At 34.7% G+C, this 27,628-nt stretch overlaps 1 protein-coding gene across 8 annotated transcripts in view; it reads left to right on the top strand.

Moving 5' to 3' along the window:
• The window catches only part of Epha5 (EPH receptor A5), a 353,750-nt gene that overhangs the window by 236,358 nt on the left and 89,764 nt on the right, over positions 1 to 27,628 (top strand). For all 8 annotated transcript variants that reach the window (XM_032917099.1, XM_032917097.1, XM_032917098.1 and 5 more), the window contains one exon: positions 23,641 to 23,765. In XM_032917099.1, the coding sequence (XP_032772990.1) occupies positions 23,641 to 23,765 (125 nt within the window). The remainder of the gene's footprint in view (positions 1 to 23,640; positions 23,766 to 27,628) is intronic.

The raw sequence follows: 27,628 nt of genomic DNA, 5'->3' as shown, positions 1-27,628 counted from the left end.
ACTGCTGAGTCATCTTCCTCGCCCCTTTGTTTGGTTCCTTAGTCATGATAATGATGTCATCATCACAATTATTCTACTGTGTACAACTTCAGTTTCTAGTGTTCTCCCCATTTATCAATTAGGGATAAAGTGTTTTTTTTTTTATTTTGATATAGAATAATAGCAAAGTAATTTTTTCTTCGCTGCTGACATACTTAATAGCTTTCCTCCAGAGCAACTTACAGATTGTAATCTATTTTAGATTTCTTTACTTTCTGCTATGATCTTTCTTAAGTTTTTCCTTTACAGTGCCCTCTTAACAGAAAACCCTATTTGGATTATTTCCTTGTCACTCTTTTGAACACATGTGATTATTTAATAGAAGGGACACTTTCCCCATCTGTTTTGGCAATAGGACACTTTATTCAACTGTTTTTTTCAGGATGTTTCTCTTTAGTCAGACGTGAAGACTTTCTCCAAAGATGGCCATAAATTCTCCAGTTTGGAGTTGAGTTTGTTTGTAACCTGCTCATGAACTAATCATTGGCCTACTATGTGTGCCCTTCATGAGGTTGATGTAGTATTCTTCTTTTTACTTCAGTATCCATTTTTTACCACGTAGACCATGAAGAGATATTGAGTCTTCTCAAAAGTGCTCCGTGCATCTATGGAGTGCCTGAGGAGGTTTCCTGTTTATATTAGTTTGAAATGGTCCATAATAGACAATATTTTGAATATGCTAAAATACCATGAATGCCTGGGCAGAATCCTAAGAGATTATGGTGACTGATTCTTTTTAATATTCTCTAGGATTCAGTTTGATAGTTTTACTGAGAAATTTTGCACATATGTCCATCAAGGGTATTGACCTATAGCTATTTTCTGTGTGTCACAACTTCCTCTGGCTGTTTTTAATCATTATAATTCTCAGTATGTCAAAGGTTTCTCTATTACATTTTCTAGTAGTGTAGGAACAGCTACAATTTTTGCTTATCCAATGATTACTAGAATTCACCCATGCAGCCTTCTGCTCTTGGGCTCTTGATTTATATTCCTTACTGTTTCAGCCTCATTATCTGTTATAATCTATTTCAATTATCTGTTATTTTATGATTCGATCTTGGTGAACTATATGTGTCCAGACATTTATGCATTTTTAGGTTATTAAGTTATTTTATGCATTTTCGTCCATCCATATTACTTATGAATTTCTGCCTTCGTAAATTGTCAGTTATAATGTCTCTCTTTTCATATTTCATTTTATTTGGTTCTCCATTCTCGTTTTCATACTTACTCTATGTAAGTATTTACAAAATTCATTTGTTTCATCAGAGCATCAGATATCTAATTTATTTAAGCAAAACTTTTCTCTTCTTCAGAGGTTTTATACCTGCTTTTAAATTTGATGTGAAGTGGAACTAATGAAATTTTACCACTATTAAATATAGCCTTCAAAATTCTCACATGTATTCTAATTCTAATTTTATACAAAATGTCACACCATATACTATATCAGTTACAAGTGAAGTAGCATATTATTTTATAAATGTCAAACATAATCTTACAGTATCATTAATTTACAAATTATTTCAAATATATTGTATTAGTGCATTTTTATCCAGCTAAATAACTTTTTAAATTATTATGAAATAACTATTAATAAACTAATAGGTTTACTGCCCAAAGTGTTGTTTCTAAAATAAGCCAAGTGATATAGGAAAATATATACTTTATGGTCACACTCTTAAACTCCAACTATGCAGTATACTTTAGTTTTACAAAACATAAATTTTCAATGTGAATGGTTATATAGATGTAATTGGCTCTCACTTTCCTCTTTGGACTTATGTATCATTCTCCTGTTTTATAATTTGTTGCAACATTGACAATCATTACAAAGTTTAAATAACATATAATCCATTTCTACAAACTCACACATGTTCACACATGTGCATCAATGACATGTTTGTCCACAGCGTGCACACACACACACACACACACGCCATTGTTATTCTGTCAATGGTGATATATTCATTCATAATCCTATAACTGCAAAGTCTCCGTATGGTTTCAACATGTTTATTGAAATTATTTTTCATATTATTTTCTTTGTTATAAATTGTTTGCCTCACTGAGTTCATAATAGATAGACAGGTAGTAGTTCCCATAATGTATTACCTTAACCCTACAGGCTATATTTGTATTAGTTTTTTTTCTTTTTTATATATACCCCAAAATATAAATCCTTTAAGAAATTGTTACATGCTTCTTTTTCCTCCTATCATGTGTTATTACTGAATACAGATCCTAGTTAAATGTAAAATAAATGTAATGAGAATATAAATGAATGAACAAATAAACAAGTATTCTTCATTGTTCATGATGTCATTATACTATAAGTTGGAAAATAATAGTAGATAGTATATAGTGATTTTCCATAATAAAACAAATCCATGTATATTAATATGCTTAAAATTTATAAATGATAAAAATTCAATTAATAAAATCTATATTCATTGAAGAACTGTGTAAGCAAAACTGAAATGACAGTTTTATCAACCATGTTATGATTGTATGACTCAGTTCTTTTTCTTGATGCCGTGATAAAGCAAATGGACACAACTCTCACTCGAAGAAGGAAGGCTCACAGTTCCAAGTACAATGACATGACGAGGGTGTCAAGGCGAGCGGATCTTGAAGTAGCTTTCCTAATGCTCACCTAATAAGAATAAGAGAATAATGAACATATAAATGCTGCTTAATTTCTTCAGTGACATGGTGTCAGATCCTAGTCAGGGAATGCTGTCATTCATTATGTTTTTTTTTAATTTTTTATTATATATTTCTTTACTTACATTTCAAATGTTATTCCCCTTCCTGGTTTCCTGTCCATGAGCCCCCATTCCCTCCCTTCCCCCTCTCCTATATGGGTATTCCTCCTATACATCACCCTTATTGCCCTCCCCCATATTCCCCTGCACTGGGGGGGTCCAACCTTGGCAAGACCAAGAGCTTTCCCTTCCGCTGGTGGCCCAACAAGGCTACATATGCAGTTAATCCCTGGATCAGTCCATGTGTAGTCTTTTGGTAGTGATTTAGTCCCCGGAAGCTCTGGTTGGTTGGCATTGTTGTTTTTAGAGGGTTGCAAGCTCCTTTAACATGTGATCTCTCACAAGTATGTTAATTGAGCAAACTCTTAGAATATTGTAGATCTTTTTGACTTGACGATATTAATCACAGCAGTATATAAGCACAATTGTCTGATGAATTAAATTTTGTTTGACAATATTTACTTTGATATTAACATCTGTAATAATTATGTGGCCCAAGTGGACAAAGCAATACTAGTTAAGACGGTACCGATGATTCCAACGGACACAGTAATTACCTGCATAAATTTGCACAAAGGAGATGGCATATTTTTAATGTTAAATTGAGGCAAATTTAATATTCATAACTGTGGCAGAATTTCTATTCCTTCACTACTGGAAAAATGAAGGAGGATATTTGTGGCCTAACTCGTAAGTTCCTATTGATCTGAATTTGTAGTGGCTGATTTGCAGCAGAGACATTTCAACCCAAAATAATATTTCTGTAAAAGCAAATTAATTAATATGTTAATTTGAATGACGGGTATCAAAAATATAATATATCAAGGAGAAAGTCATTGAGTCATTGTGTAACTCTCTAATCTGCAGGAAAAATATGTTCAGATTTTAAAAGGGGACTTGTTTCTTTTAAGTCCTGAATTGAAAGCTGGAGAACACAGATATTCTGCTTCATGTGGTAAAGTGAAAAGTTTATAAAGAAAGATGAGATGTACACATTTGCCATATATTAATGCTTTGCTATTATGGTTAATGCTTTAAAGACTTGCTAAAAATTTGGTCTGCAAGGCAGCAGTTTCAAATACAGTTATCTTCCCGATGGCAAATTTCCTTTAGGATTCACAATTTTGTCGTTATCTTCAATACACAGACAGCCATGTGATCAATTAAATTTTCCCCACAAAGCTGCAATATCTCAAGGTTTCTCACTCATATTTATGTTCAACTAACTTCTGTCTGTAAATAGAAGATTTTTTAATGTGGCTTTTCTATGACTTTAAATATTAGAATTTTGTTCTATATAGTCCTAAATTATATAAACACATAAAGATAAAAATCTATTGTATTTGAATAATCTTAATATAATTTCAAAATGCAGATTTGGCACAATATGAATCAAGAATTAAAGCCCTAAATAAATCTACAGTATGCTTTGTAGACATGCAGGTATGGTGAAAATAAGCATTTGCAAAGTAATTAGAAAGTTTTCAAATATAATTTCCTGTAAGTTATAAGGTCACTTATATAGAAAATTATAGATTATATAGAAAATTGCTGTATATAACATTTTTAAATCTGTAACTTTTTATTGCTTCCTTATCAATTTTCAAAGATCAACTGGCATTAGTGACTTACGCAGGTAAATCTACTGAAAAATATTTATACAGTTCATTTGTGCAATAAATGTCTAAATACAGAAGCCAAATTTTAAAGAAAAACGTACATATTTCTAAGAAATAATCAAGAAAGCAAATCAGAGAGTGTTTTACAGAACACATACAATACGCTATATCAGAGCCATCACAAGAGAAAACAAATATCCAATAACACTGAAAAGGAATACATGATATTATTCAAACTAAGCAGGATATAATTATGAATATATATTCAGATGTGTGACAATAATTTTTAAAATAGTCCACAAATTTGCCAGAAAGAAGTGATGGACTTATGGAAACTATTGGAGAGAGAAAAGGGAAGTCAGAAATGATGCATTATATCGTAATCTCAAAAATAAATAAAAATAAAAGAGAATAATTATTGCCTATTGTTACTTTGGTGAGCTAAAATGATATTCAATACTACCACCATTGTGAGAATGACAAAAGATATTTAAAAAGAAGAAACACTTTCAATAGCTGTAATAAAACTTCTCCTGTTCATAAACTATGAGAGCAGAGTCAATCACTTCCCTTATTTAAAGTTAAGTTTTCTCACTTGGAAATCAAATCAGAATACACACACACACACACACACACACACACACACACACACACACAGAGTATACATACACAGCACATATATACACAAACATACATAAAGCAGTCGGCTTCATATAAGTCCTCAGATGAATACAATGTACTAAGACAATTTGGGAGTAAATGAGTTTTGATATACTCATTTTTACTTAAACTTTTGACAACTGCATAAAGTTATAGAAACAGCCATGTTTATCCTCAGTAGTAATGTTTTGTTACATAAAAGCATATGTATAATAGATACAGGACGCATTTCATAAGTATGGTATCTGCAACCATTTCAGTAACTTAAAGTGAAAATTTTGATAGCACTTACGCAGCTAGGGAGTAACAGAATTTGATGTAAGTTCAGCTGTGGACTATTCTACAAGTAAAACTCTTTCCTCATAATAAATAGTTTCATCATTTGGTGATAATATTAGATAAATGAATGTTTCTATAGGAAGCACTACCAGTTAATCCTTTCCAAAGAGATGCCCACTTGCAGATTTTCTTTGATTTGTTGCACTGTGTTTTCACCAGGTATTTTCAGATAATAACAGTGTGTAGGCTGTACAGTCTGCAGGAGGATCACAACTTTGTCGTTTCCCATTAGAGAACAAAGCAAAACTGAATGAAAGCCACTCAGGTACCGAGTTACTCCTCCTCTTCCTGAATCCACAAACCAACAATGTGGAAACAAGAGAAACATGTTAAAGAGCTACATATTGTCCTTGTCTCTTATTAGGAAATCTACCCTATTGTAGATCCAGATCTGGGTCCCAACAATGTGCCTGTCTCCTTTGCCCCGTGGCTTCTGATAGAGTTCACCAAAGGAATCAATAAAGAGGAAGACATACCAGGTAGAGAGGAAATTGGTCTTCCTATTTGCTGCTGTTACAGGCGTTTCTTCCCAAATAGTTTCCCTTTGCGAGCACAGCAGTAATTCATTCAACTTCCCTCTCCCTATTCATTCCAGCAAGCAGCTTCACTGTCCGCCTTCAGAGAGCCTCCTCAGGCTCCTGAATTAATAGCTTTAACCAGACTTTTTGGTAGTGATGTCATCCCATGCTTCCTGATCTTTGATCCACAAATGATAACCTTCCATTCCAGTTGTTTGTATTGGAATGCAGTAATATGTCCTGACACTGTCCTTTGTTAATATTGTAACATCAATTTTAAACAACCTTCTGGTAAATCTAGAATAATTGCTTGTAAAATTATAGATTTTTTGTATGTATAAAAGCCTTCTACATTTTAGAATAACTGGGGCGACTGTGTTGTTGTTTTTTTTTTCTTTAATATAATTCAGGTTAAAAACGGCTATGTGCGAATGTGTTTTTACAAGGTAATGAATCGCAGGCACATCTATGAAGTACATGTCTCAGTCTAGACAAGTTGTCAATAACTAGGACAAACCCCAGGATACTACAGCAATACCCGCTCATCCTCTGTACCCAATGTTTCAGATTTGCTCTTCTAAAAAAGCAAGTCTCTGAGGTATTTGAGGTTTCCAACAGTATTCTTTGAAAGGAGAACTGTTGAAGAATACCAGGCGTTCAAACAGGAACTTTAAAGGACGTTTGACGTGTGAAGTCCACTGTGTAAATCATCGTGATCTGGTGAACTTAGTAGAGATCTGAGACTTGACAGTTGTCATTCTCAGTGTCAAGCAGTGACTGTGTGAGTACCAGAAAGTCACTTACCCTTCTGTGCATTTCAAATCCTTCTCACACGACAGGATATCTCTGACTCATGGCAGACATTCCATACCATGACAAACAGAAGAAATTCATTAAAGATATTTGTTGTTGTTGTTATATCAAAGAGGAGAGTTTATACTGGACAAATTAAATATTACTGTACTTTTTTTCAAAATTCAAGGTTTAAAAATGTAACATATAGTGCACTGATACTAAGCATGTTTGAATGTCTGAATGTGTATATAATCTTTCTGCTTCATACATACCGACGCACTTTCACAGGTGCACACATCATTGTTTTTGTAAACATTTGTACCATCTATGAAACATTGAGGTAATTAATACCTCTCTGAAGCCAAGCAGAGCTTATAGTCTCTCATCTATTATAATAAATAATATATCCTAGGAAGCATAAACAACAAAAATGCATCTTCTCATAGTTCTGTGGCCTGAACATTCAAGACTAATATGATTTTAGATTTTATTTCAGGGTTACAGAGAACTACTTTTGTCTGGATCTTTACTGAAGGCTTTTTGGCTTATTCATGCAGACAGAGGAAAATAAATCATTCTTTGTTCCTCTGTTACTGTAAGGTCACTAATCGCATCATGAGAGTCATACCTTAAAGATTTCACTTAATCCATCTTATCCCTCCGTGGTCTCCTCACCAAACACAATTACATATAGTAATATATTTCAAAAACTTGGATTTTACAAATGGCACACGGAAATGCTTATTGTTTCATGTCCTTAATAAAATATGCTTAATTTTATCAGCAAGAAACATTGATTTCATATTTGTGAGACATCTGTGATTTTATTCTGGTTTAATTGTTCTTTGCCATCATTTTTAGGATTGGGGCATTAACGTTTCTTGAAAGAAATAAGACTGTAACTTGAGTTATTGGAAAATCAATGAACGGTTTTAGAAGCAGCCCGGCTATGCAAACACGAGAACCCGGGGTGGGTGACACATACTGTTCATGATAGCTCGGTTTAGTGTTGCTATGGCAGAAAAGAGGTGAATTCCTAGAGCCAACTGGCTAGCTTTGGGTTTAGTTAAAAAATAAACTAAAACCAAACCAAACCAAACCAAACAACAAGAGCACTGTTTCAAAAAAAAAAACCAACCAACCAAACAAACAAACAAAACAAAACAAACAGGCAGAGAGCAATAAACAAACATCAAACTCTGGCCTCCTCATTCATGACACACTATATATACTGGGATGTTTCTGAATTTATCCACATGAACACCCTCCTAGGTGTCACAGAAATAATGTACACCAAAAAAGATTATTTAAATTGATAAGAACTTTTTCTATTACACAGTACATTTTATTTCTTAGAGCTTAATTTTTGTGATGAATACATTTAGAAACAGGTGTTTCATAGTCATGTGACATTTGGTTGACAGTTAATCCAGGTGGAGCTCGGGAGCTCTCTACAGACTGCTCGGCCATCCCAGTTTATACTACGCCAGAACAAGCACCACTTCCTCTCAGTTTCCTTCTCAACCACCGCACCAGCACACCAAGAGCATGATGGGTCATAGGAAAGGACTCTTGTGACTAAGGTTTCCCTTACACAATCTGCTACACTTTCCTTACTCCGGACTTTGCCAAACACTATTCTCTACACTGCTTGAGTGTCCAGAGACTTCCCTATCTTTGGTATACCCATTCCATAAGATTATGATATCAAATGCATTTAAATGGAATCGATATGCATAGCAGAGGGCCGGACCTAACATGAATGCTGCTAACAGAGATGAAGAGATTTCACAAAAGTATATTAATTGGAATGCTTATTACTTTCTAATAAGCAAGTAACTATGCCATAATATGATAGAATAGAAGTAAATCTCTTTTTTTTTTGATGTTTGAGGGAAGCAAAGAATATAATATTTTCTACAATCTTACACTTTCTGTTTAATTTTGTTAAAATCTATAGGCATAATCAATTGTATGTGTAGCTTTTTTATTAATTATTTTATTTATTTACACTTCAAATGGTAATGTTGTTCCCCTCTCTGGTCTCCCATCCACACACTGCCCACCGCATCCTCCCACCCCTTTGTCTCTAAGTGGGTGCTCCCCACGCACCTACCCACTCCTGCTTCAGCCATCTGGCATCCCCTTTTGCTGGGGCAAGGCTCTACAAGACCAAGCACCTCCCTCCCATTGATGCAGATAAGGAAATCCTCTTCTACCTTGTAGCGGGAGCCATGATATATCTTTGCTTGGTGGTTTAGTCCCTGGGAAGTCTGAGGGTTACAGTTGACGTTGTTCTTCCCGCAGGGTTGCAATACCCTTCAGCTCCTTCAGTTCTTTCCCCTAACTCTTCCACTGGGGTCCTTGGGCTTCGTTTAATGGTTGGCTGTGAATATCCGCATCTGTCTTAGGTGCTGACAAAGCCTCTCAGAGGACAGCTATACCAGGATCCTGTCTGTAAGCACTTCTTCGAATCAACAATAGTGTCCATGTTTGGTGTCTGAAGATGGAATAGATCCCAAGGTGTGGCAATGTCTGGATGTTTTTTCCTTCCCTCTCTGCCCCATTTTTTGTCCCTGCATTTCCTTTAGAAACAATTTTGGGTTGAAGATTTTGAGACGGGTGGGTAACCCCATCCCTCAACTGGAGGTCATGTCTATCAGCTGGAGGTAGCCTCTTCAGGTTTTATCTCACTGCTGTTGTGTATTTAAGCTAATGTCATCCCCATTGGATCCTGGGAACGTCTTGCATCCGTGGCATCTAGGACTTTCTAGTGATCCTCCTCTTTTCACACTCCTTACTGCTACTTATGTTTGTTTGTTCTCTTGGCCACCTGGACTTCTTTCCTGTCTCTTCATATACTTAATCCTGCTCTCCCTTTTTCTTCCCCGTCCCGGCTCTCACCTAGATTCCTAGCTCCATCTGTCTCCAGTGGATATTTTGTTCTGTCTTCTAAGTGGGCCATACTTTGGCCTTCCTTCTTGTTAAGCTTCATATGGTCTGTGAGTTGTATTGTGGGTATTCTGAGATTTTGGGCTAATATACACTTATCATTGAATATATACTATGCATGTTACTCTGGGTCTGGGGTACCTCACTCAGGATTTTTTCTGGTTCCATTCATTTGCCTGCAAAATTCGTGAGGCTGTCATTTTTAATAGCTGAATAGTATTCCATTGTGTAAATGTACCATATTTTCTTTATCCTTTCTTCTGGAGAGGGATATCTGGGTTGTTTTCAGCTTCTGGCTAATATAAATAAGGTTGCTATGGACATAGTGGAGCACGTGTCCTTGTTATATGTTGGAGTATCTTTTGGGTATATGCCCAGTAATGGTGTAGCTGTGTCTTCAGTTAGAAGTATTTCCAATTTTCTGAGGAACCACTATATTGTTTTCCATAGTGGTTGTATGAGCTGGCAATCCCACCAACAGTGTCCCTCTTTCTCCATAACCTTGCCAGCATCTGTTGCCACCTGAGTTTTGAATCTTAGCCATTCAGATTGATATAAAGTAGAATCTCAGGGTCATTTTGATTTGCATTTCCTTGATGACTAAAGATGTTGAACATATGTTCAGGTTACCATTTTGTCCTATTGACAGTGTCCTTTGCTTTTCAGTTTCATAAGGTTCCACTTGACAATTGATTTAAGAACCTGAACCACTGGTGTTTTCTTCAGTAAATTTTCAGGTGTACCAATGTGTTCAAGACTCTTTCCCACTTTCTCTTCTATTAGATTCGGCATATCTGATTTTATATGGAAGTCCTTGATCCACTTGAACTTGAGCTTTGTATAAGGAGATAAAAATGGTTCAATTTGCATTTTCTACAGGCAGACTGCCATTTAAACCAGCACCATTTGTTGAAAATGCTTTCTTTTTTCTACTGTTTGGTTTTGGCTTCTTTATGAAATATCAAGTGAACATAGGTGAGAGTTTTTATTTCTTTGTCTCCAATTTTATTCCATTAATCGACCTGTCTGTCTCTGTATCAATACCAGGCGCTTCTTAATCACTATTGCTCTGTAATATAGCTTGAGGTCAGGGATGGTGATTCCCCCAGAAATCCTTTTATTGTTAGAAATAGTTCGCTATTCTGAGTTTCTTGTTATTCCAGATGAAATTGAGAATGGCGCTTTCTTTCTCTGTGTAGCTTTTCCTCAGGCGCTGATTCTGCTACAGAGTTAGTGCTTTTATCGTGATGGTTACTACCTCTGTTTATTCATGGACTTGATATTCTAAAGACTTAATAAGAAACAACAATTAGATTTCTATTTTAGTTAATAGTACCTATGTGTTTTCAAATAAATTTTATTGTTTCTAATGTTAGAAATAAATTATTTTTAAATGAATGATTTCCTTCAAATTTTAGCAACAAAATCTTATTTGTCTTAAGCATATGCATTTTATTTATTAATGATGTTATATTTGATGACATTAGGGATATGATGAATATACTCTAAATATATCAAAAGACTTCTTTTGCCTGAATCAGACGTTTAATTCAAAATTTCTGGCCTTTCTTAATAAATACAAATGAACTGGATAACTAATTAAAATATATATTCTACTATATGCTCTTTTATATAATATATTTTTCTATGATTGGTATAGAAAAATTATACTTTAGGGATTATTAAAATAGAATATTTTTGAGAGCTGTAAGTCTATCAGTTAAAAAAATGTGAGAGAAAAGATTAAACAGCCCATCTTGGTCTTCAGGTGTATTTGATTCCTTTATGTCTCCTCACTAATTTCAGCCCACACTAAATCAATCTTTGAAATAATAATATATTGTAAGTCAAATCGTTATAGTTGGTATTTATTATAATGAGTGTAATAGCCATCAACACATCCTATATAATTAACAATTGAGAGGGCTGAGGATTTCAGTGTACAATTCTTGAAATCTATGCTTTCTTAACAGTTTTTAGGGTTCTTGAAGAACACTGAGGATAGCCTCCTCTTGTATAAAATTTGTTATTGTCTGAATGTAAATTCTAAGTTCTATGTAGTTCTGTAGTTCTGAATTTTCCAGCAAGCGTTCTCTCTCTCTCTCTCTCTCTCTCTCTCTCTCTCTCTCTCTCTCTCTCTCTCTCTCTCTCTTTCCCCTCCTAATTTCTTCAGTGTCTTTCTGATATCTTTGAATCAATTTAGCTATCTCAGCTTTTGCCATATAGTCATGAAAATGAGAGTCATGACCTATATATATTTTCTACTGTCTAGACATAAGCCTTTGAAGAAACAAGTAATAACATGAATGCTATCATGACTATTATCTCTTAAAGCATAGGTCTTTTTGTAAGTGCTACAAATATTTTCCTTCACTTGTATATGTGGCCCAATCATTGATACTACTGTGATACCTTACTGGGAGAGTTGTAACATAGCTTGCAGATCACACATTCATATCAGCCACTATTATACAAATTTAAAATTCTCAATGATAGTCTCTTGCCATGGAATATGTAGTAATAAAACATTCATGAACTTTCCCTGAGAGCATAGTCTATATATCCATCTAGGATTTTGTATATACATGGTTTGCTCATTCATTTATAAGCTTTCTATATAAATAATGTTGATAATGGTAAACTTTCATATTTCCATGTGCCCCAGTTTGAACAGATGGAAAAAAAACAGGAAAAAAAGGAAAATAAAAATTTTCCTTCCTAATTTTTAAACATAAAGTCGCTATATTTAGAAAAACACTATATTTGAGTATGTTTAAATGTTAGGAATTGGCTTGAAATTAATGAATTACAAACAGATGATGACTGGGATTGGGTGCAATATTGTCTGATCATGCAAATCATTTGCTTTTTCTTTGATTGTTCATTAGTGCAATAGAATATTATGAAAGAGTAAAGTTGATTCAGATAGGAGATTCCTGCTTATTGGACTAGAAATTTAAATCATTGAAAAAATTTTAAAACAAATAAGTTATGGTATGATTTGCAAAGGGGACACTCGAAACATTCTTTTGATGATTCAGAAAATATTAAAGAAATTTCATAACAAGAATTCCTCACAAATTATTTTGTTTTTGATATTTTAATATAATTGCACAATTTACACCATTTTTCTTTCTCATGCCCTCTCTTATATCCCTTCTTTCTCTCATTCAAATTTATATACTCTATTTATCTGCATTCCTAGAAACATAAACACAATCTTTCAATGTGTAATGGAAATATTTTAATACCTGAGTAAATATTAATGAGAGATTAATGTGCAAACTATGATTAAACTGTCCTATGGATGGCATTTAGAAATATACAGGTAAGATATTGTTAGATAGATGCCAGAAACAATGGCACAGTCTAGACAACATAAATAAAATTCCTAAGATTCCGCAGTGCTACAAGTTAGACAGAAAATATCATCCTGAGTGAGGTAACCCAGTAACAAAATAACACACATGATATGCATTCACTGATAAGTGGATATTAGCCCAAAAGCTTGGAATACCCAAGATACAATCCACAGACCAGGTGAAGCTCAAGAAGAAAGAAGACCAAAGTGTGAATGCTTCAGTCCTTCTTAGAAGGAGTAACAAAATACTCAAGGGAAGAAATTCAGAGACAAAGCCTGGAGCAGAGACTGAAGGAAAGGTCATCCAGAGACTCCCCTACCTGGGAATCCATCTCATATACAGATGCCAAACATAGAAACTATTGCTGATGCCAAGAAGTGCATGCTGACAGGAGCCTGATATAGCTGTCTCCTGAGAGGCTCTGCCTGAGTCTGACAAATATAGATGTGGATGCTCACAGCCAACCATTGAACTGAGAACAGGGTTCCCACTGGAGGAGTTAGAGAAAGGACTAAAGGAGCTGAAGGGGTTTGCATCTCATAGGAAGAATAACAATATCAACCAACCAGACCAGACCCCTAGAGCTCTCAGAGACTAAACCAGGAACCCATGGAGGGACCCATGGCTCCAGCCACATATGTAGGAGAGGATGGCATCGTGGAATATCAATGGGAGGAGAGGCCCCTGGTCCTGGGAAGACTAGATGCCCCGGTGTAGAGAGAAATGCCAGTGTGGGGAGGCAGGAGTAGGTAGGTAAGAGGGGGAGTACCCTCATAGAAACAGGGAGAGGGAGGATGAGATGGGGGTGTTCCAGAGGGGAAACCAGGAAAGGTGATAAGATTTGAAATGTAAATCATTAAAATATCCAACAAAAATAAATAAAATAGAACTATTTAATATCTCATGTAAAGGTGTATCTGACATTTGCATAATTTTTACAGAGATTACAAAATACCAAAATTCTACTCTGATTCCATTGTGATTTTAATAATATGAATAGTTTCCTGTTCTATTAATCAGATCATTTTCATTTGACTCATGTGTGCCTGTTACATACGGTTGGAACGTACTAACACAGGTACAGTAAATATACTCATGAGATATATAGTCCAGGCGGCATATAATAGAGTCTCACAGGAAGGGTCTGTAATTTTTTCAAATTTCTTTTTATATGTTTTAGCTTCTATACCATATATTTTCATCCTATTATTTCCCCTTCTGCAAGTCCTCCCAAATCTTTTCACCTCACTGAATTCCCACGCCATGGTCTTTCTTTCTCCCTAAAACGTAAAACAAAACAAATAAAAAAGAAGCTCAAGGAAACACAAGGAAAACGGCAAAACAACCAAACTATTATTTTAAATCACCCAATAAAACATGCATTCAGTTTTGTGTTTGTCAGCAACTTCTTAGCATGAGGCCTGCTCTAGAGTATGGCTGATACAGTAGTGACATTTCATTGGAGAAAATTGATTTTCTCTTTCCTAGTGCTTAGCCTATGCAAATGGGTCCTTAGTATGGGGTGGTGCCATACACCACATGTCCTTCTCATCATTGGGCCCTTTGGCTTGATCTTGGGCAGCTCTGGTACATGCAGCACAGTCTGAGAGTTCCTATGTGCATTAAAGCGGTTGTGGTGGGAAGAAGCTGTTTCTGGCCCCCTTTCAACATAGATCCCTGAGCTTGGGAGAGAGAGAGAGAGAGAGAGAGAGAGAGAGAGAGAGAGAGAGAGAGAGAGAGAGAGAGAGAGAGAGTGATTAACAACAAAATTCCATTTGAACTGAGTGTTTCCAGGTCTCTCACTGACTACTTATGTTCTTACTTTGCACTTGTGGGTGTCTATGTTAACTGCCATGTACTGCAGGAAGAAGCTTGTTCAGTGATGGTTGAGTGACATTAATCTCGGGGCTTAGCGGTATGTCACTAGTACTAACTTTATTGTTATATCTCTTTAGCATCATAAGAGTATGCTTACCCCTAGCTCCGTGGCTTATCTAGTTTAGGATCTTTGATTTAATAACAGTTTGGGTCCTACCTTAAGGAGTGGGTCTTAAATCCAATCAAAAAATGATTGATCAATCCGACAATGTCTGTATCGTCACTGTACCAGCGTATCTTGCAGGTGCCTTGCTGTTGTCATTGCTAGTGTTCTCTCTTGGAGGTCTTTGTAGTAATCTACAAGTTATACAGATGCCCTGGGTTTGGGGAAAAGGAATGACATAAGACAAAAATGGCTGTTTCTGAGTCCTCTAGACTTTTGCTTTCACCTGACTGTTGCTGCTGTAGTGTTCACATACTCGGCAAGTTATACAATTTACTACTGCAGTATAATCTTATTTCAATAGTTGAAATGGTGTGAATCACTGCTTTGGGTAATATAACTCAAAGAGGCCACAATACAAACAACAAAATGCTCTGTGTGAGTTGAAGGAACAGAGTTGGGGGATATCAAGGGGGCACAACTGCTCAGAGGAGAAAGCAGTGAAGGATTGTGGGAGGGAATGACTGGGAGGGGAGGTGAACAAGATGTAAAGTGAATAAACAGAAAAGAAAAGAAAAAACCTCTGTCTAATGTAAGTTAAAAAGAAAAATAAGAAGCTAATATGAAATGTGCATGTTAGGTGAGATTTTCCACCACTTAGAAAATGTGTGGCATGGTTCAGTGAAATTAGTCCCACGGTAAGCACAGAGGAATTAAACAGCTGATAACATTACTAATTTGGAACAGAATGTTGTGATTTGGCTTTCTTCTGGGCTTTAATAGGTTGTCCAGCTGTAGTCATTTATCTTATGTACCTCTAGTTCCCATTTCAGGATAGGAATTTTCCCACTGAAATATGTAGTTTGGTAGTCTGAGCTGTTTATGTGTGCTGCTGTTAAATACTACTCATGTTTCCCTGGCCATTACTAGACAGAAATTCTAATTTTTGTGTGTGTTTTCTGCTATGATTTAAATTTCTTAGCAAAAGACTCAAGAGGGCATGCTTAGGAAAAGCTCCAAAAGAGGACATTATATTTATAAAAGAAACTCAATGTAGCTCGTTTAAGTATTAATAAATAAACTAATTAATTAATTAAATGATTTAATGTCACAGTTCTTTGTGTGTTTGGTGTGGTGACTTTTTTTAGTTTTATATATGGAGCATTTATTTTGTTTTTCAAAATGCTAGGTCACATTGTTTTATTGTATGTAAATATTGTGGTAAATTAGAACTGAAGTGCAATTTGTATGAATGGGTTCTTTTACTGGCTTGTTCTGTACTTAACAAAGTGTTAGATAATAGAGATTTAAAGTAGACATTGATCTTCCTAGAAATCTTTTAAAGACTATAGACTCTAGGACCATTGATATTTGAAATGGTTACTAACTTTCCACCTTTGAATTGGGACATTCCGTAATTAATGATTAAATTTAACAAAACAACCTTGAAATTATACTGGGAACTGCAATTCTTGCAACCTGTTTTCTAACTTGCCATATAATTTTCTAAATGTAACCTTGTTTTATTTTTTCTATTTTTATTGGTTGTTTTATTTATTTGCATTTCAAATGATATCTTCTTTCCCCGTTTCCCCTCCACAAACCCCTGACCCATCCCTCAGCCCCTGCTTCTATGAGGTTGTTCCCCCACACACCTGCACATCCTGCCTTACCTCTATAGCATTCCCCAACAGAGGAATCAAGCCTTCACAGGACCAAAGGCTTCCCCGCCCACTGATGCCAAATAAGGCCATCATCTGTTACATATGCAGCTGGAGCCAAGGTTCCCTCAATGTGTCTCTCTTTGGTGGGTTAAGTCCTTGGGAGCTCTGAGGGGGTCTAGTTGGCTGATACTGTTGTTCTTCCTGTGGAGTTGCAAACCCCTTCAGCTCTTTCAGTCCTTCCCCTAACTCTTTCATTGTGGTCCCTGTGCTCAGTCCAATGGTTCATTGCGTGCATCCATATCTGTATTGGTCAGCCTCTGGCAGAGCCTCTCAGGAGACAGCTATATCAGGCTCCTGTCAGCAAGCACTTCTTGGCATCAGCAAAAGTGTTTGTGGTTGGTATCTGCATATGGGATGGGTCCCCAGGTGGGTCAGTCTGTAGATGACCTTTCCTTCAGTTTCTGTTCCACTCTTTGACCCTGTATTTCCTTTAGATAGGAGCAATTCTGAGATAAATTATGGGTGAGTGACCCCGTCACTTAACCCGGGACCATGCCTAACCTCTGGATATGGTCTCTACAGGTTAACTCTCCCCTATGTTGGGTATTTCAGCTAATGTCATCCCTGTTGTCTCCTGGGAGCCTTTTGTTTTCCTGGCATCTGGAACTTTCTGGTATCTACTGTCAGTTCCCATCCCCCATTGTTTCGCACCTCTGTTCAATATCCTGACCCTTTGTACATCTCCCCTGTTTCCTCTCATACCTGATCTGTCCCCATTTTTTTCTCTCTGCCTCTTCTCTTTCTCCCAAGTCCCACCCACCCTCTACCTCCCATGATTATTTTGTTCCCCATTCTAAGAAGGACGGAAGCTTCCCTATTTTGGTCTTCCTTTTTGTTGAGCTTCATATGATCTGTGGATGGTATCATGGGTACTCTGAATTTATTGCCTAATATCCACTTATCAGTGAGTACATACCATGTGTGTAGTTCTTTTGTGACTGGGTTCCCTCATTCAAGATGATATTTTCTAGTAGACCACTCTAAAGATGTTCTGTTTCTCATAAAATATATGTGTGGAAAATAAGTTAAATAACCACTGACAGTGAGGCTGTTTTGTGTATTGAAAATTCTGTGATTAACAAGAAGCATTTAATGAAAAACAAATTCTTTGATAATTTATTTGATGCGGAATTAATCTTGTTATTCAAAAGGAGGTAAGTTGTCACTTTCTATCTAATCATATCTAATATTTGTTGTGTAATTTGCATGATTGTTATGAACAGTGGTGGCAATGAAATATCAGTGACACAATTCTCTCTTTTTATTATTTTCTCTTTATCCTAATTCATATCAATATGAACTTTAATTCAATATAGTAATTCAAGCATGTGACTTAATTTTAATCATGTCAAATAATGATTTTTACCAATTACTTCTTACTAATATTTAATTTTAAAATTTTTATGGTTGTTAACTTTGAAAAATGAGCAATAACTAATAATATATTTCAGCTCTTAGTTTCTTTTGATTAAAAAGAATGACTTGTCTAGAACCAGTGAAATTTAATGCCAGGTTTTGTGAGTTTGTCATTTGAAATTTCATTGGGATCATATATCAAAAGATCTACTTTGCAGGCATTTAAGATGAAGTGATTGTAGGCTTATGTCTGAATAAGCAGATTAAATTTGAATTTCAAAAGAAGCCTTTAAAGTCTCCTTTTCCTTAGTAGAGAACACATATATCAAGAAGATTTAGATTGGACTATGATTATTTTTCTTTTTCCAATAATATTTAGTTATAATACAGAAATAATCTGTTGAATATATGAAATATGTATTTAAAATGTGTGCATAAAATATGGCATATTACATTAGCTAAATTCATTATAGATCTTTATATCTAAGTCATTTTCCCATCTTAGTCCTCTTCAATGTCTTATTCATTAACTGCATTTCTGATATTTTAGGACATATTTACTATTTTCCTTACCTGAAATGATGGTATATTTTTAAAACAAACATACAAGAATTATAATTATATGTACCATAATTAAACCATTTGTAAAGCAAGGTGCATATGGCTGTGTGTTCCCTGGCTTTCATTACTCAAATTTATTTTTAACCATAACAGTACAAAGATGACGAGCATTCATCAAAAATCAGAGTTTAGATTTTAATTTTAATCTTCAGCAAAGCTAGAGGTTTATACACACCCAGGCCCCAGAGGTCCAGCAGTAGAATGAATCATAGTTACCAATCAGCATGCTGACCACGAATGAAAACAACTGTTTATATATAACGACCAGTGTAGGTCAGCTAACTTGTTCAGTAGGTCGGAGTCAGAGAATGAATACTAGTTTATGATTTTTACATTTTCTGAATGGCTGATCTGAATGAAACTTGATTTTAAATTAAGGAGAATCTGAACGCATGTGTGTAATGACTGAAGTGATGATTAATTTTAGTCAAATAGAAAAGGAAACATACATGTACAATACTGAAGTCAGGGCTATTTCATCTTAGTGAACACAGGTTAAAGTCAAATGGAGAATACGGAAATATATATATATATATCAGGGTTCACTTTCCAGCATGCACATGGTGCCTCATAACCATCTTTAACTCCAGCTTTGCTGACCTATGTGGTCATGAGGGCCATATTTACTGCAAAGACATATGTGCAAGCAAAGTACCCATAATATAAAATAAATATTTAAAAGTAAGTAATTAAGGTCAATTGGATTAGATTTGGATTCTAAATTTTCTCTAATGTAATATTTTGAAAAGTACTTAGATATTTGTGTGCCAGTTTAATGTTCTATAATGCTTATCTCTTAGATTTCTCTTCTTACTTCCTTCTCAGTATGTAAAAGACAAATATTTATGAAGAGGATCTTTAAGGCAGTGTATCTAAAGCCCATTTTTTCTACCTTTAAATTGTTATATTTCCATATATTTCCATACAGATAAATTACTACACACACACACACACACACACACACACATATATATATATATATATATATATATATATATATGTTTATAGTTCAAAATGTTTTGAACAACTCGCATTTTATGCAAGTACTTAGGGGCATTAAAGAACAATCTAAATGTAAGTTGCGTCTCAAATTGCTCACTAAATGTACATGTTGGTCCTGGGAATGAAGTCAGGTCCTCTCTGAAGCAATGAGTACTCTTAACAACTATGTCAACTCCCCCACCCAAGAAAGGGACTCTTGGACGAGAGTTAAATAAGTTAAGGTGATGACCTTAAGCACCATGGATAATCATAGACTAAGACTACATTAAATTTTCTGGTAACATTAACTGTATCTCTCTCTCTCTCTCTCTCTCTCTCTCTCTCTCTCTCTCTCTCTCTGTGTGTGTGTGTGTGTGTGTGTGTGTGTGTGTGTGTGTAAAGCAATGTATAGGGCTTTTTAGAATTAGTTTTGTCTGCACAATCAGCATGAGTTATAGGAAATGAAGAATGTTGGTTTTTATTCCATTCAACACAGTTAAAACTCATACTTCCACCATGTTTTAATGCCGTTTTAAGAAACAAACAATGTATTATTCTGACTGTACTAAATAAATTTAAGATCCTTTAACACTTAATAGTCAAGGGCTTTGGTTCATTAATAATGTGGATAACTGCCTGTTACTCTCAATGTAGAGTTAAGAAATCATCTAGGGGCAGAAAAAACAAAACCCAAACCAAAATTCCTGTATTTTAATTATCATTCTGAGAAAATGCCACGAATGATTTTGATGAAGGATGAAGAGATTAAAGAATCAGGAAAGTCCATTAATCAGATATCTTAACACATATAATATTTTATATGAGATATTGCTGCAAATCATTTTGTTAGCCTCTATTTAAATTGATAATTCAGAGAACTAAATTACATCTTTTTAGCTGCCTACTATGGAGGCTAAAAAGTACAATAGGAGCTTAATCACTGACATCATTCAGGATCAGTTGCTTACCACATTATGATATGAAGCTAGGTCTTACTCCACTGCTGTATTTGACTTGGGACCCTTGTGAATTAAACTTTGCTTCTACATTGGAAAAGCTGAGAGAACCTTTTGATTTTGTGCAATTAACAGCAGAGACATGTAAATTGTATTTTATTTCATTGAGATTACTATGTTATATCATTATCAACAAAACGAAGACATACCGATTGATAATTTCTAAGACATTAAATTTTGTACTAAAAATAAACAGGTGAGTAAGCCCACTGGCCAGTGGTGAGTGTCATTGTTGTAGTGAGAGGTTGCAAATAACTAAGCAGAGAGGCTGAAATGACCTTCGCAAAAGCTGAGTATGACTAATATCAGTGTAGAACCATGTTCATGTCCTATTCATACATATATATATATGTATGATATGAGATGATATATATATATCATCTCAGGGGCAAAGAATGCATATAATAGCAGATCTTGGTTTCAGTGATGCTCTTACAATTAGCAAGCAAACAAACAAATAAATATGTAAATAAATAATTTGTAGTTCTTTTTTTGAGAAATGACTGATTCAGGGACTGAAGCCGTATGAACTAGAGCTTCAGATTCTCTAGTATCAAGATGCAATATGATACTGTAAAATAGGCTCATCTATAATAGTATAAATATTTCAAAGAGACATCCTAAATATCTTTCAGTGTTCAGAGCATTTATAATTGGAGTTTAAACTAAAATATTTGAACATAGTTAATAATAAAATTTAAATGCATCTACTTATATAAACAAATAAATAAGTTAATAAATAATAGCAATATAAAGTATAGATAAATTTACCATGCTGAGGAATTCTCAATAATCAGATAGCCAATCCTCATAGGTGCAGTTAATAATTTTCTACTTCTTAAACGTGGGCTACTAGTAATGCCTCCTCATAAAACATACAATGTAAAAATCTCAAAGAAAGTTGTCTACTCAGTGGAGAAAATAATTAAATACTATTTCAACAGATGGACCGAGTTAAGCCAACAGTGATAGTATCCTGACTGTATTTCACCTTGGCATACTTTAATAAAATGAAAAGTTATCTCTCCTGTTTCCTTCTAATATGCTCTCTGCTAAAATGTATACCCCAAATATAAAACATATAAAATGGAAACATACAAAATCTATTTTCAGTGTGTCCCTCAAATGCAAATTTATTAACAAAGAAGATTGAATGCTTTTAGATTTATGTAGATCCTAAAACATTAGAATAGATGGTACTGAATGATACTGGATAGCTCTCTGTGACTAAAAGAATAAAAATTTGACATTGAGTAAAAAGTAAGTCTGACTGTTGGATGAAATTTGGCTTTTGATCTATTAATGCCAACTTATGACAGTAGTAGTAGATACACTACAAATTCACACTGTTTACTATAAGTGTGGTAGGATCCTTTTACTATGTTCTTTTTTATAAATATGAATCTATCTCAAGTTTAATTTTATTTACAATTTTAATGTAGAAATATTCCACAAAAAGAATAGTTTTGTACCCTAAGGGCTCAATGTTTAAAATCTCATTTGTTCTGTCTAGGTCAGCTCACATATAGACTCATGATGCACATTTTGGAATATTGCTTCATATGGCTAAAAGTTGTACCTTTGAGTATTTATGACTGCTTTTTTTGATTTTTCATTGTCTCCTTTCTTTTATTAATACCTTAGTTTTTCCTTATCTTACACAGAGACAGTAATAGGTTATGATTTGACATCATTAAACAACATTTTATAAAATTTACTGAATTTAAAACCCAACCCCAAAGCTGTATTTATTTCCATTTTGTGGATGTAAATGTTCTCCCTGCATGGACATAGGTGCTATGTATGTTTCCCATATATGTTGTGGCTAGAAGTAGATGTCAAATCTATTCCGATCAGAATTACCAATGGTTGTGTGCCACCATTTGGGGCTCTGATGACAGAAGATGGGTAAGGAATATTGTTAAGGGAATGAACAAGGATATGAGCATACCCTGAGACACTGTCAGATATGGTAACAGTTATTTTGTTTTAATGATATCAACAAAATAATTTCTAGTAGTGATGGGTTATTGTCACTCACATTACTTCACCACCATTATGACCAAAGACACTGTCAATGCCCATACAATTATCATCTTTGTTTCATCATACCCATAGATCCTGACAAAATATCTCAGCACATGATAAATATGGATTTATGGCTAAATTTCAAATGTGTTGTGATCTCATGGATTCAGATATATAGGAAGGAATATACTGGTTTCTGCATTTTTATTAGAAGTAGTTATATAATAAGCATTCTAGTAGATACTAACAACATCACAAGTGTGATTTGTAATGAAATAAATGGGGAAACTAGAAAACAATTTTCTTTCTATTTTTTTAATTTTGCGATATAATATGCTTTATAGAATACTTTAAATATGACCATATAATAATTTATTCTTTAACATCTAATATAATAAATAACAAATGTTAAATATCAGTAATATTTGTAAACATAAACTCGCAAAACAAAAAAATGTTATCTAGCAAATAACATGTATATTTCTATAAGAGAAACTCAGGTTAAAGTATCTATACAATTTGGAAACCCAGGGCATTGAATGCTTACTGTATTTTATTAAACACGTTTTCATAAAATGCTATCATCAGGAATCTATATTCTCTAAAGTATAAGGTAAAATTATTTGTCTACATTTGAGGAGACCGTGAAGATAAGAGTCTAGGATAGCTATAATTCTATTACATGGTTATCAGGAGTGTTAGCTAACTAGCTACACCCTTAGTATTAATATTCCTTAACAACTTTTATCAGAAAAATAACTTTTTCCAATAAAGATAAAAATGTAATAATAGTAATACCATAACACACCGATCTTTACACAGTGTAGGTTGCAATTTCAAGGCTCTATTAACCATGCGCTTATTTATTTGTCTTACAGCTCCTTCTCCAGTCACCAACGTGAAGAAGGGGAAGATCGCAAAGAACAGCATTTCTTTGTCTTGGCAGGAGCCAGACCGCCCCAATGGGATCATCCTGGAGTACGAAATCAAGTACTTTGAAAAGGTGGGACTGGAAAATACAGATCCTTTTCTGTTTTTCTTTCCACTTTAGCAACTTCACTTCTAGATTAGTAGAAGAGGTAGTTGTATTTTTATGTGTAAATCAATACAAACCTGTTTTTCTGTTACATTCCAGATACCTCCAGTGTGCCCTTCTTGTCACATTCTATGGTGGCAGTTCATGAATAAAAGTCCTCTCCCCTCAAGCATACAAAGCTGAGTTTGGATTCACAGAACCCAAATAATTGTCAAATGGGTATGACGACCACATGAAATTTCTGTATCAGAAATCACAGTAAGGGTTGAGGTCTCTAAGGAAGCTATTAAGCCATGCTAGTGATGTTAGAGAGGCTACAACATTGAGTCAGGTGAATGGAAGACGAGGATGACTCAATATCTCAAACTCTGGCCTCCAAATGCATATGCATGTGGGCACACTTATCCACATATATACATATGCTCAGAAAACACACAAAATAGTATATCTATATCTATATCTATCTATCTATCTATCTATCTATCTATCTATCTATCTATCTATCTATCTATCTATCTATCTATCTAGAGAGAGAGAGAGAGAGAGAGAGAAATCATAAGTCATTTTGAAAGTGTAGTAAAGTTTTAACTTGTTGATTTTCAATAGTGAATGCAATAGTATATAAGCAAAACTATTTGTGTTTATGGCCAGTAACTTCCCCACAATAATGGTTCTCTTGAGGAATGAGAAATTCACACACACACACACACACACACACACACACACACACACACACACACACGCACAGTCTAATACTCTACATAAGTTAAATTTTTGAGGAAAAACTACTGGACATGTTTTCTTTATATTCTATGTTTTCATGATTTCTTATGCTTTCCTGAACAACTTATGACTTAAATTAATACCTAAAAATTAAAGACACACACACACACAATTGTTATTATCCTCTTATTTTGTTTTGATTCTATAATCAAGTAAGCTATTGAAAGAGGATCAAATTGTTGGCAGCTCAGAATAAGTTTATCATTTCTACTGATAGACTGGCACAGGTGGCTGAAATAATGAAGTCACCATCTAAATGTGATTTTGTGTGGCTATCTAATAGAATGTCCTTAGAATAAATTGAGTTCTATTGAAGAGTAGAAGTTAGATAGTTCAAACTAGTTTCAAAATTAGAATAGGAAACCTTGATTTCATCAGGTCAACTCCACTCGTGTCCCATTTTAATTTATTCTTATTCTCCTCTCCCACTATCTTCCTGGGTGCCTAGCTATCCACACCAAAAAATGTAGCATTGAATGCACTAAAATACATGAAGAGAGCATCTTTGAAATAAAATTATTTTGCGGTATGGGTGATAGGGTTTTTCAGTCAACAAAATTGGAGTTAATGTGGTGGAATATAGCGGCTTCACTGATTTCCATTATTCTGAGATAATTGCATTTTAATACCAGACATCTGAAATATAAACACATAGCCTAAGTAATGATTTGTAAATTAAGATTACATTTCTTATTTGGGTTTTTAAGCATTGTTAATCCACACAATGCAAAGTTACATAGACTACACATAAGGAAACATATGTAAACTTTCACTATAAACGTTTTATATATCCAAACATTATTTTTATTAAAATAGATTTTAACATTGATATCTTTATACCAAAAACTATATAAATGATTATATGTCATTATCAATACTGAAACATAATTTATTAGCACTAACACTAAGCATTTAATACATGTTTGTGTGTTTACATGGTTTTCATTGTATTCAACCGATGATGTAGACCATTAACATTACTCATGCTCTTACACCTAGAATTCCTTCCCTGCCTCCCTGGTTCATAACCTCATCTTTATTTATGGGTTTCGAGAATATGTGCATGGTTCAGGATCTGGAAAGATGTCTGTCTCTTTCATTCTTTAAACTGCTGCTTCTGATCGAACACAGATATTAAATGTAGCTTGGGAAGAGTTACTTTCTGTTGCTATTCCTGGTGAACTTCATCCATGTTCTGGAATGTTTTCCCTCAAAATAAAATTTCTTTTTACTTATGTGACATTCAACACGATCTGTTCTTTAATAATTTGCATATAATTGTAGATTTATATATTTTATTACCTCAGTAATTGAGAGTAAGAAAAATTATTTGAAGCCTGGAGAAATCTCAGTTGGCAAAACACTTGCTGAAAATGTGCATAGACATGATTTTGATACCTAGGATCCATGTGACAATTCCACGTGTGGTGACGTATGCTTGTAATCCCAGTATCCTGGAGTGTGATCCACGAGAACCTCTGGGACTTCCTGGCTGAATTTAACTTCCTTTGAGCTTTAATTAAATGAAAGGCAGTCTCAATGGAAGTAGACAACATTTCAGAAGATGCCTCCGAGAGATTGCCTTCTGGTTTTCAAACCTATGTGCACAATTGCAAATGTGAACCTGTGTATACATGTACACACAATAGCATTCACATTTGCGCACGCACACACACACACACACACACACACACACACACATATTGAATCACTTGATTTGGGAAAACACTTTCTATTTTATAAGGGTAAAATACAGTAATAAAAATAAATTGCCTATGTATACTCTTAACAGTTACAATGTGTATGGTATTTGATAAATGTTATAAATTCCTTTTGTTAATTTTATTAGTCCCCTGAACTTTTATGAAATTAAATTATTTAATATCCTCATATACACATAAAGATTGTCCTAACACTTATAGACTGGAAGAGATAATGAGCCTTTATACCATGTTGAAGTGGGGGTTTTGGTAGATTTCCAGAGCTCGTTTGGAAACTTCAGAGTGACACCGCTCTGTTATTGGATGGCTTTTGGCCAGCCACAGGTGGCCCAGCCATCTAGGGCATGTAGACTTGCCAGCTGGCACATCTCCCCACCATTGCCCTGCTTTAATAGAGGTCATTGGACTCCTCTGCTCTGGCCTGGTGATGGGCTTATTGCCATCGCTTAATTAAAGGCAGAAGAAAGGGGGAAGCTGCCCCTTGACAGGCGGCTTGCCAGCTGGCTTCTTTTGCTGGGCCCTCCCTCACTACATGTGAGCAGTGTTCAGGAAGCAGCTGGGTAATGTAGCTCATTTGCTCCGCTGGGGCACCACTGCAGTGAATGTCCCCACTCTGACCAACGGTTTGGCAGCCAGGTGTCTGTGGTTGCTGAAGAGGTCTACATACATCTACAGATATAGTTTGTAATCAGATGAAAATTACCTTGCTACAGTGATTTAGAAATTGAAGGGAAAATAAATTTTCTCCACTACTGACTGTATTAGTGGTATAAAATATTGGTTTTCCTCACTTCCATAAAGTCTTTACTAAGTTATGTTTTTAAATATCGTATTGAGCTAACTCATCAAGACAGAGGGCAACCAGATTTAGATATAGAAATAACTAAGATTTGTTCATCATAAAATCAAACAATGTCGTCCTTTGTGGAATTAGTGTTGAGTCACACATTACTTCCAATACCCCGAGAGGTTTTGTGTAATGACTTTATTTTGATGAGAAAAAATGTAATATATTTACATGATGCATTTTATTGTTGTTTTACCTTAGTTTCAACCATAAAAAGTTTTGAGTAATCAAAGTTATCCATTTATTGTGTTGTGATTTTCCTCTCTATTGATAGACTTTCATTTCCACTTTAAATAAGAAGACTCTGGAGCCTTATAAGTGCACGTTAATCATATATTTAGAATTCAAGTGTCAACACTCCTGTGCTGTTAAAACATCATTCTTATTTTATATTAAAATCTTTATTGTTTTATGTTTATGAGAAAAAACTCAAAATCATAGGTAATATATATTTAGATAAACAGTAGCTTTTGCTAGAT

Source organism: Rattus rattus, chromosome 11 (genome assembly GCF_011064425.1).
Source record: "Rattus rattus isolate New Zealand chromosome 11, Rrattus_CSIRO_v1, whole genome shotgun sequence".
Classification (NCBI taxonomy): Eukaryota; Metazoa; Chordata; class Mammalia; order Rodentia; family Muridae; genus Rattus; species Rattus rattus.
This window is presented reverse-complemented; position numbering and strand designations above follow the sequence as displayed.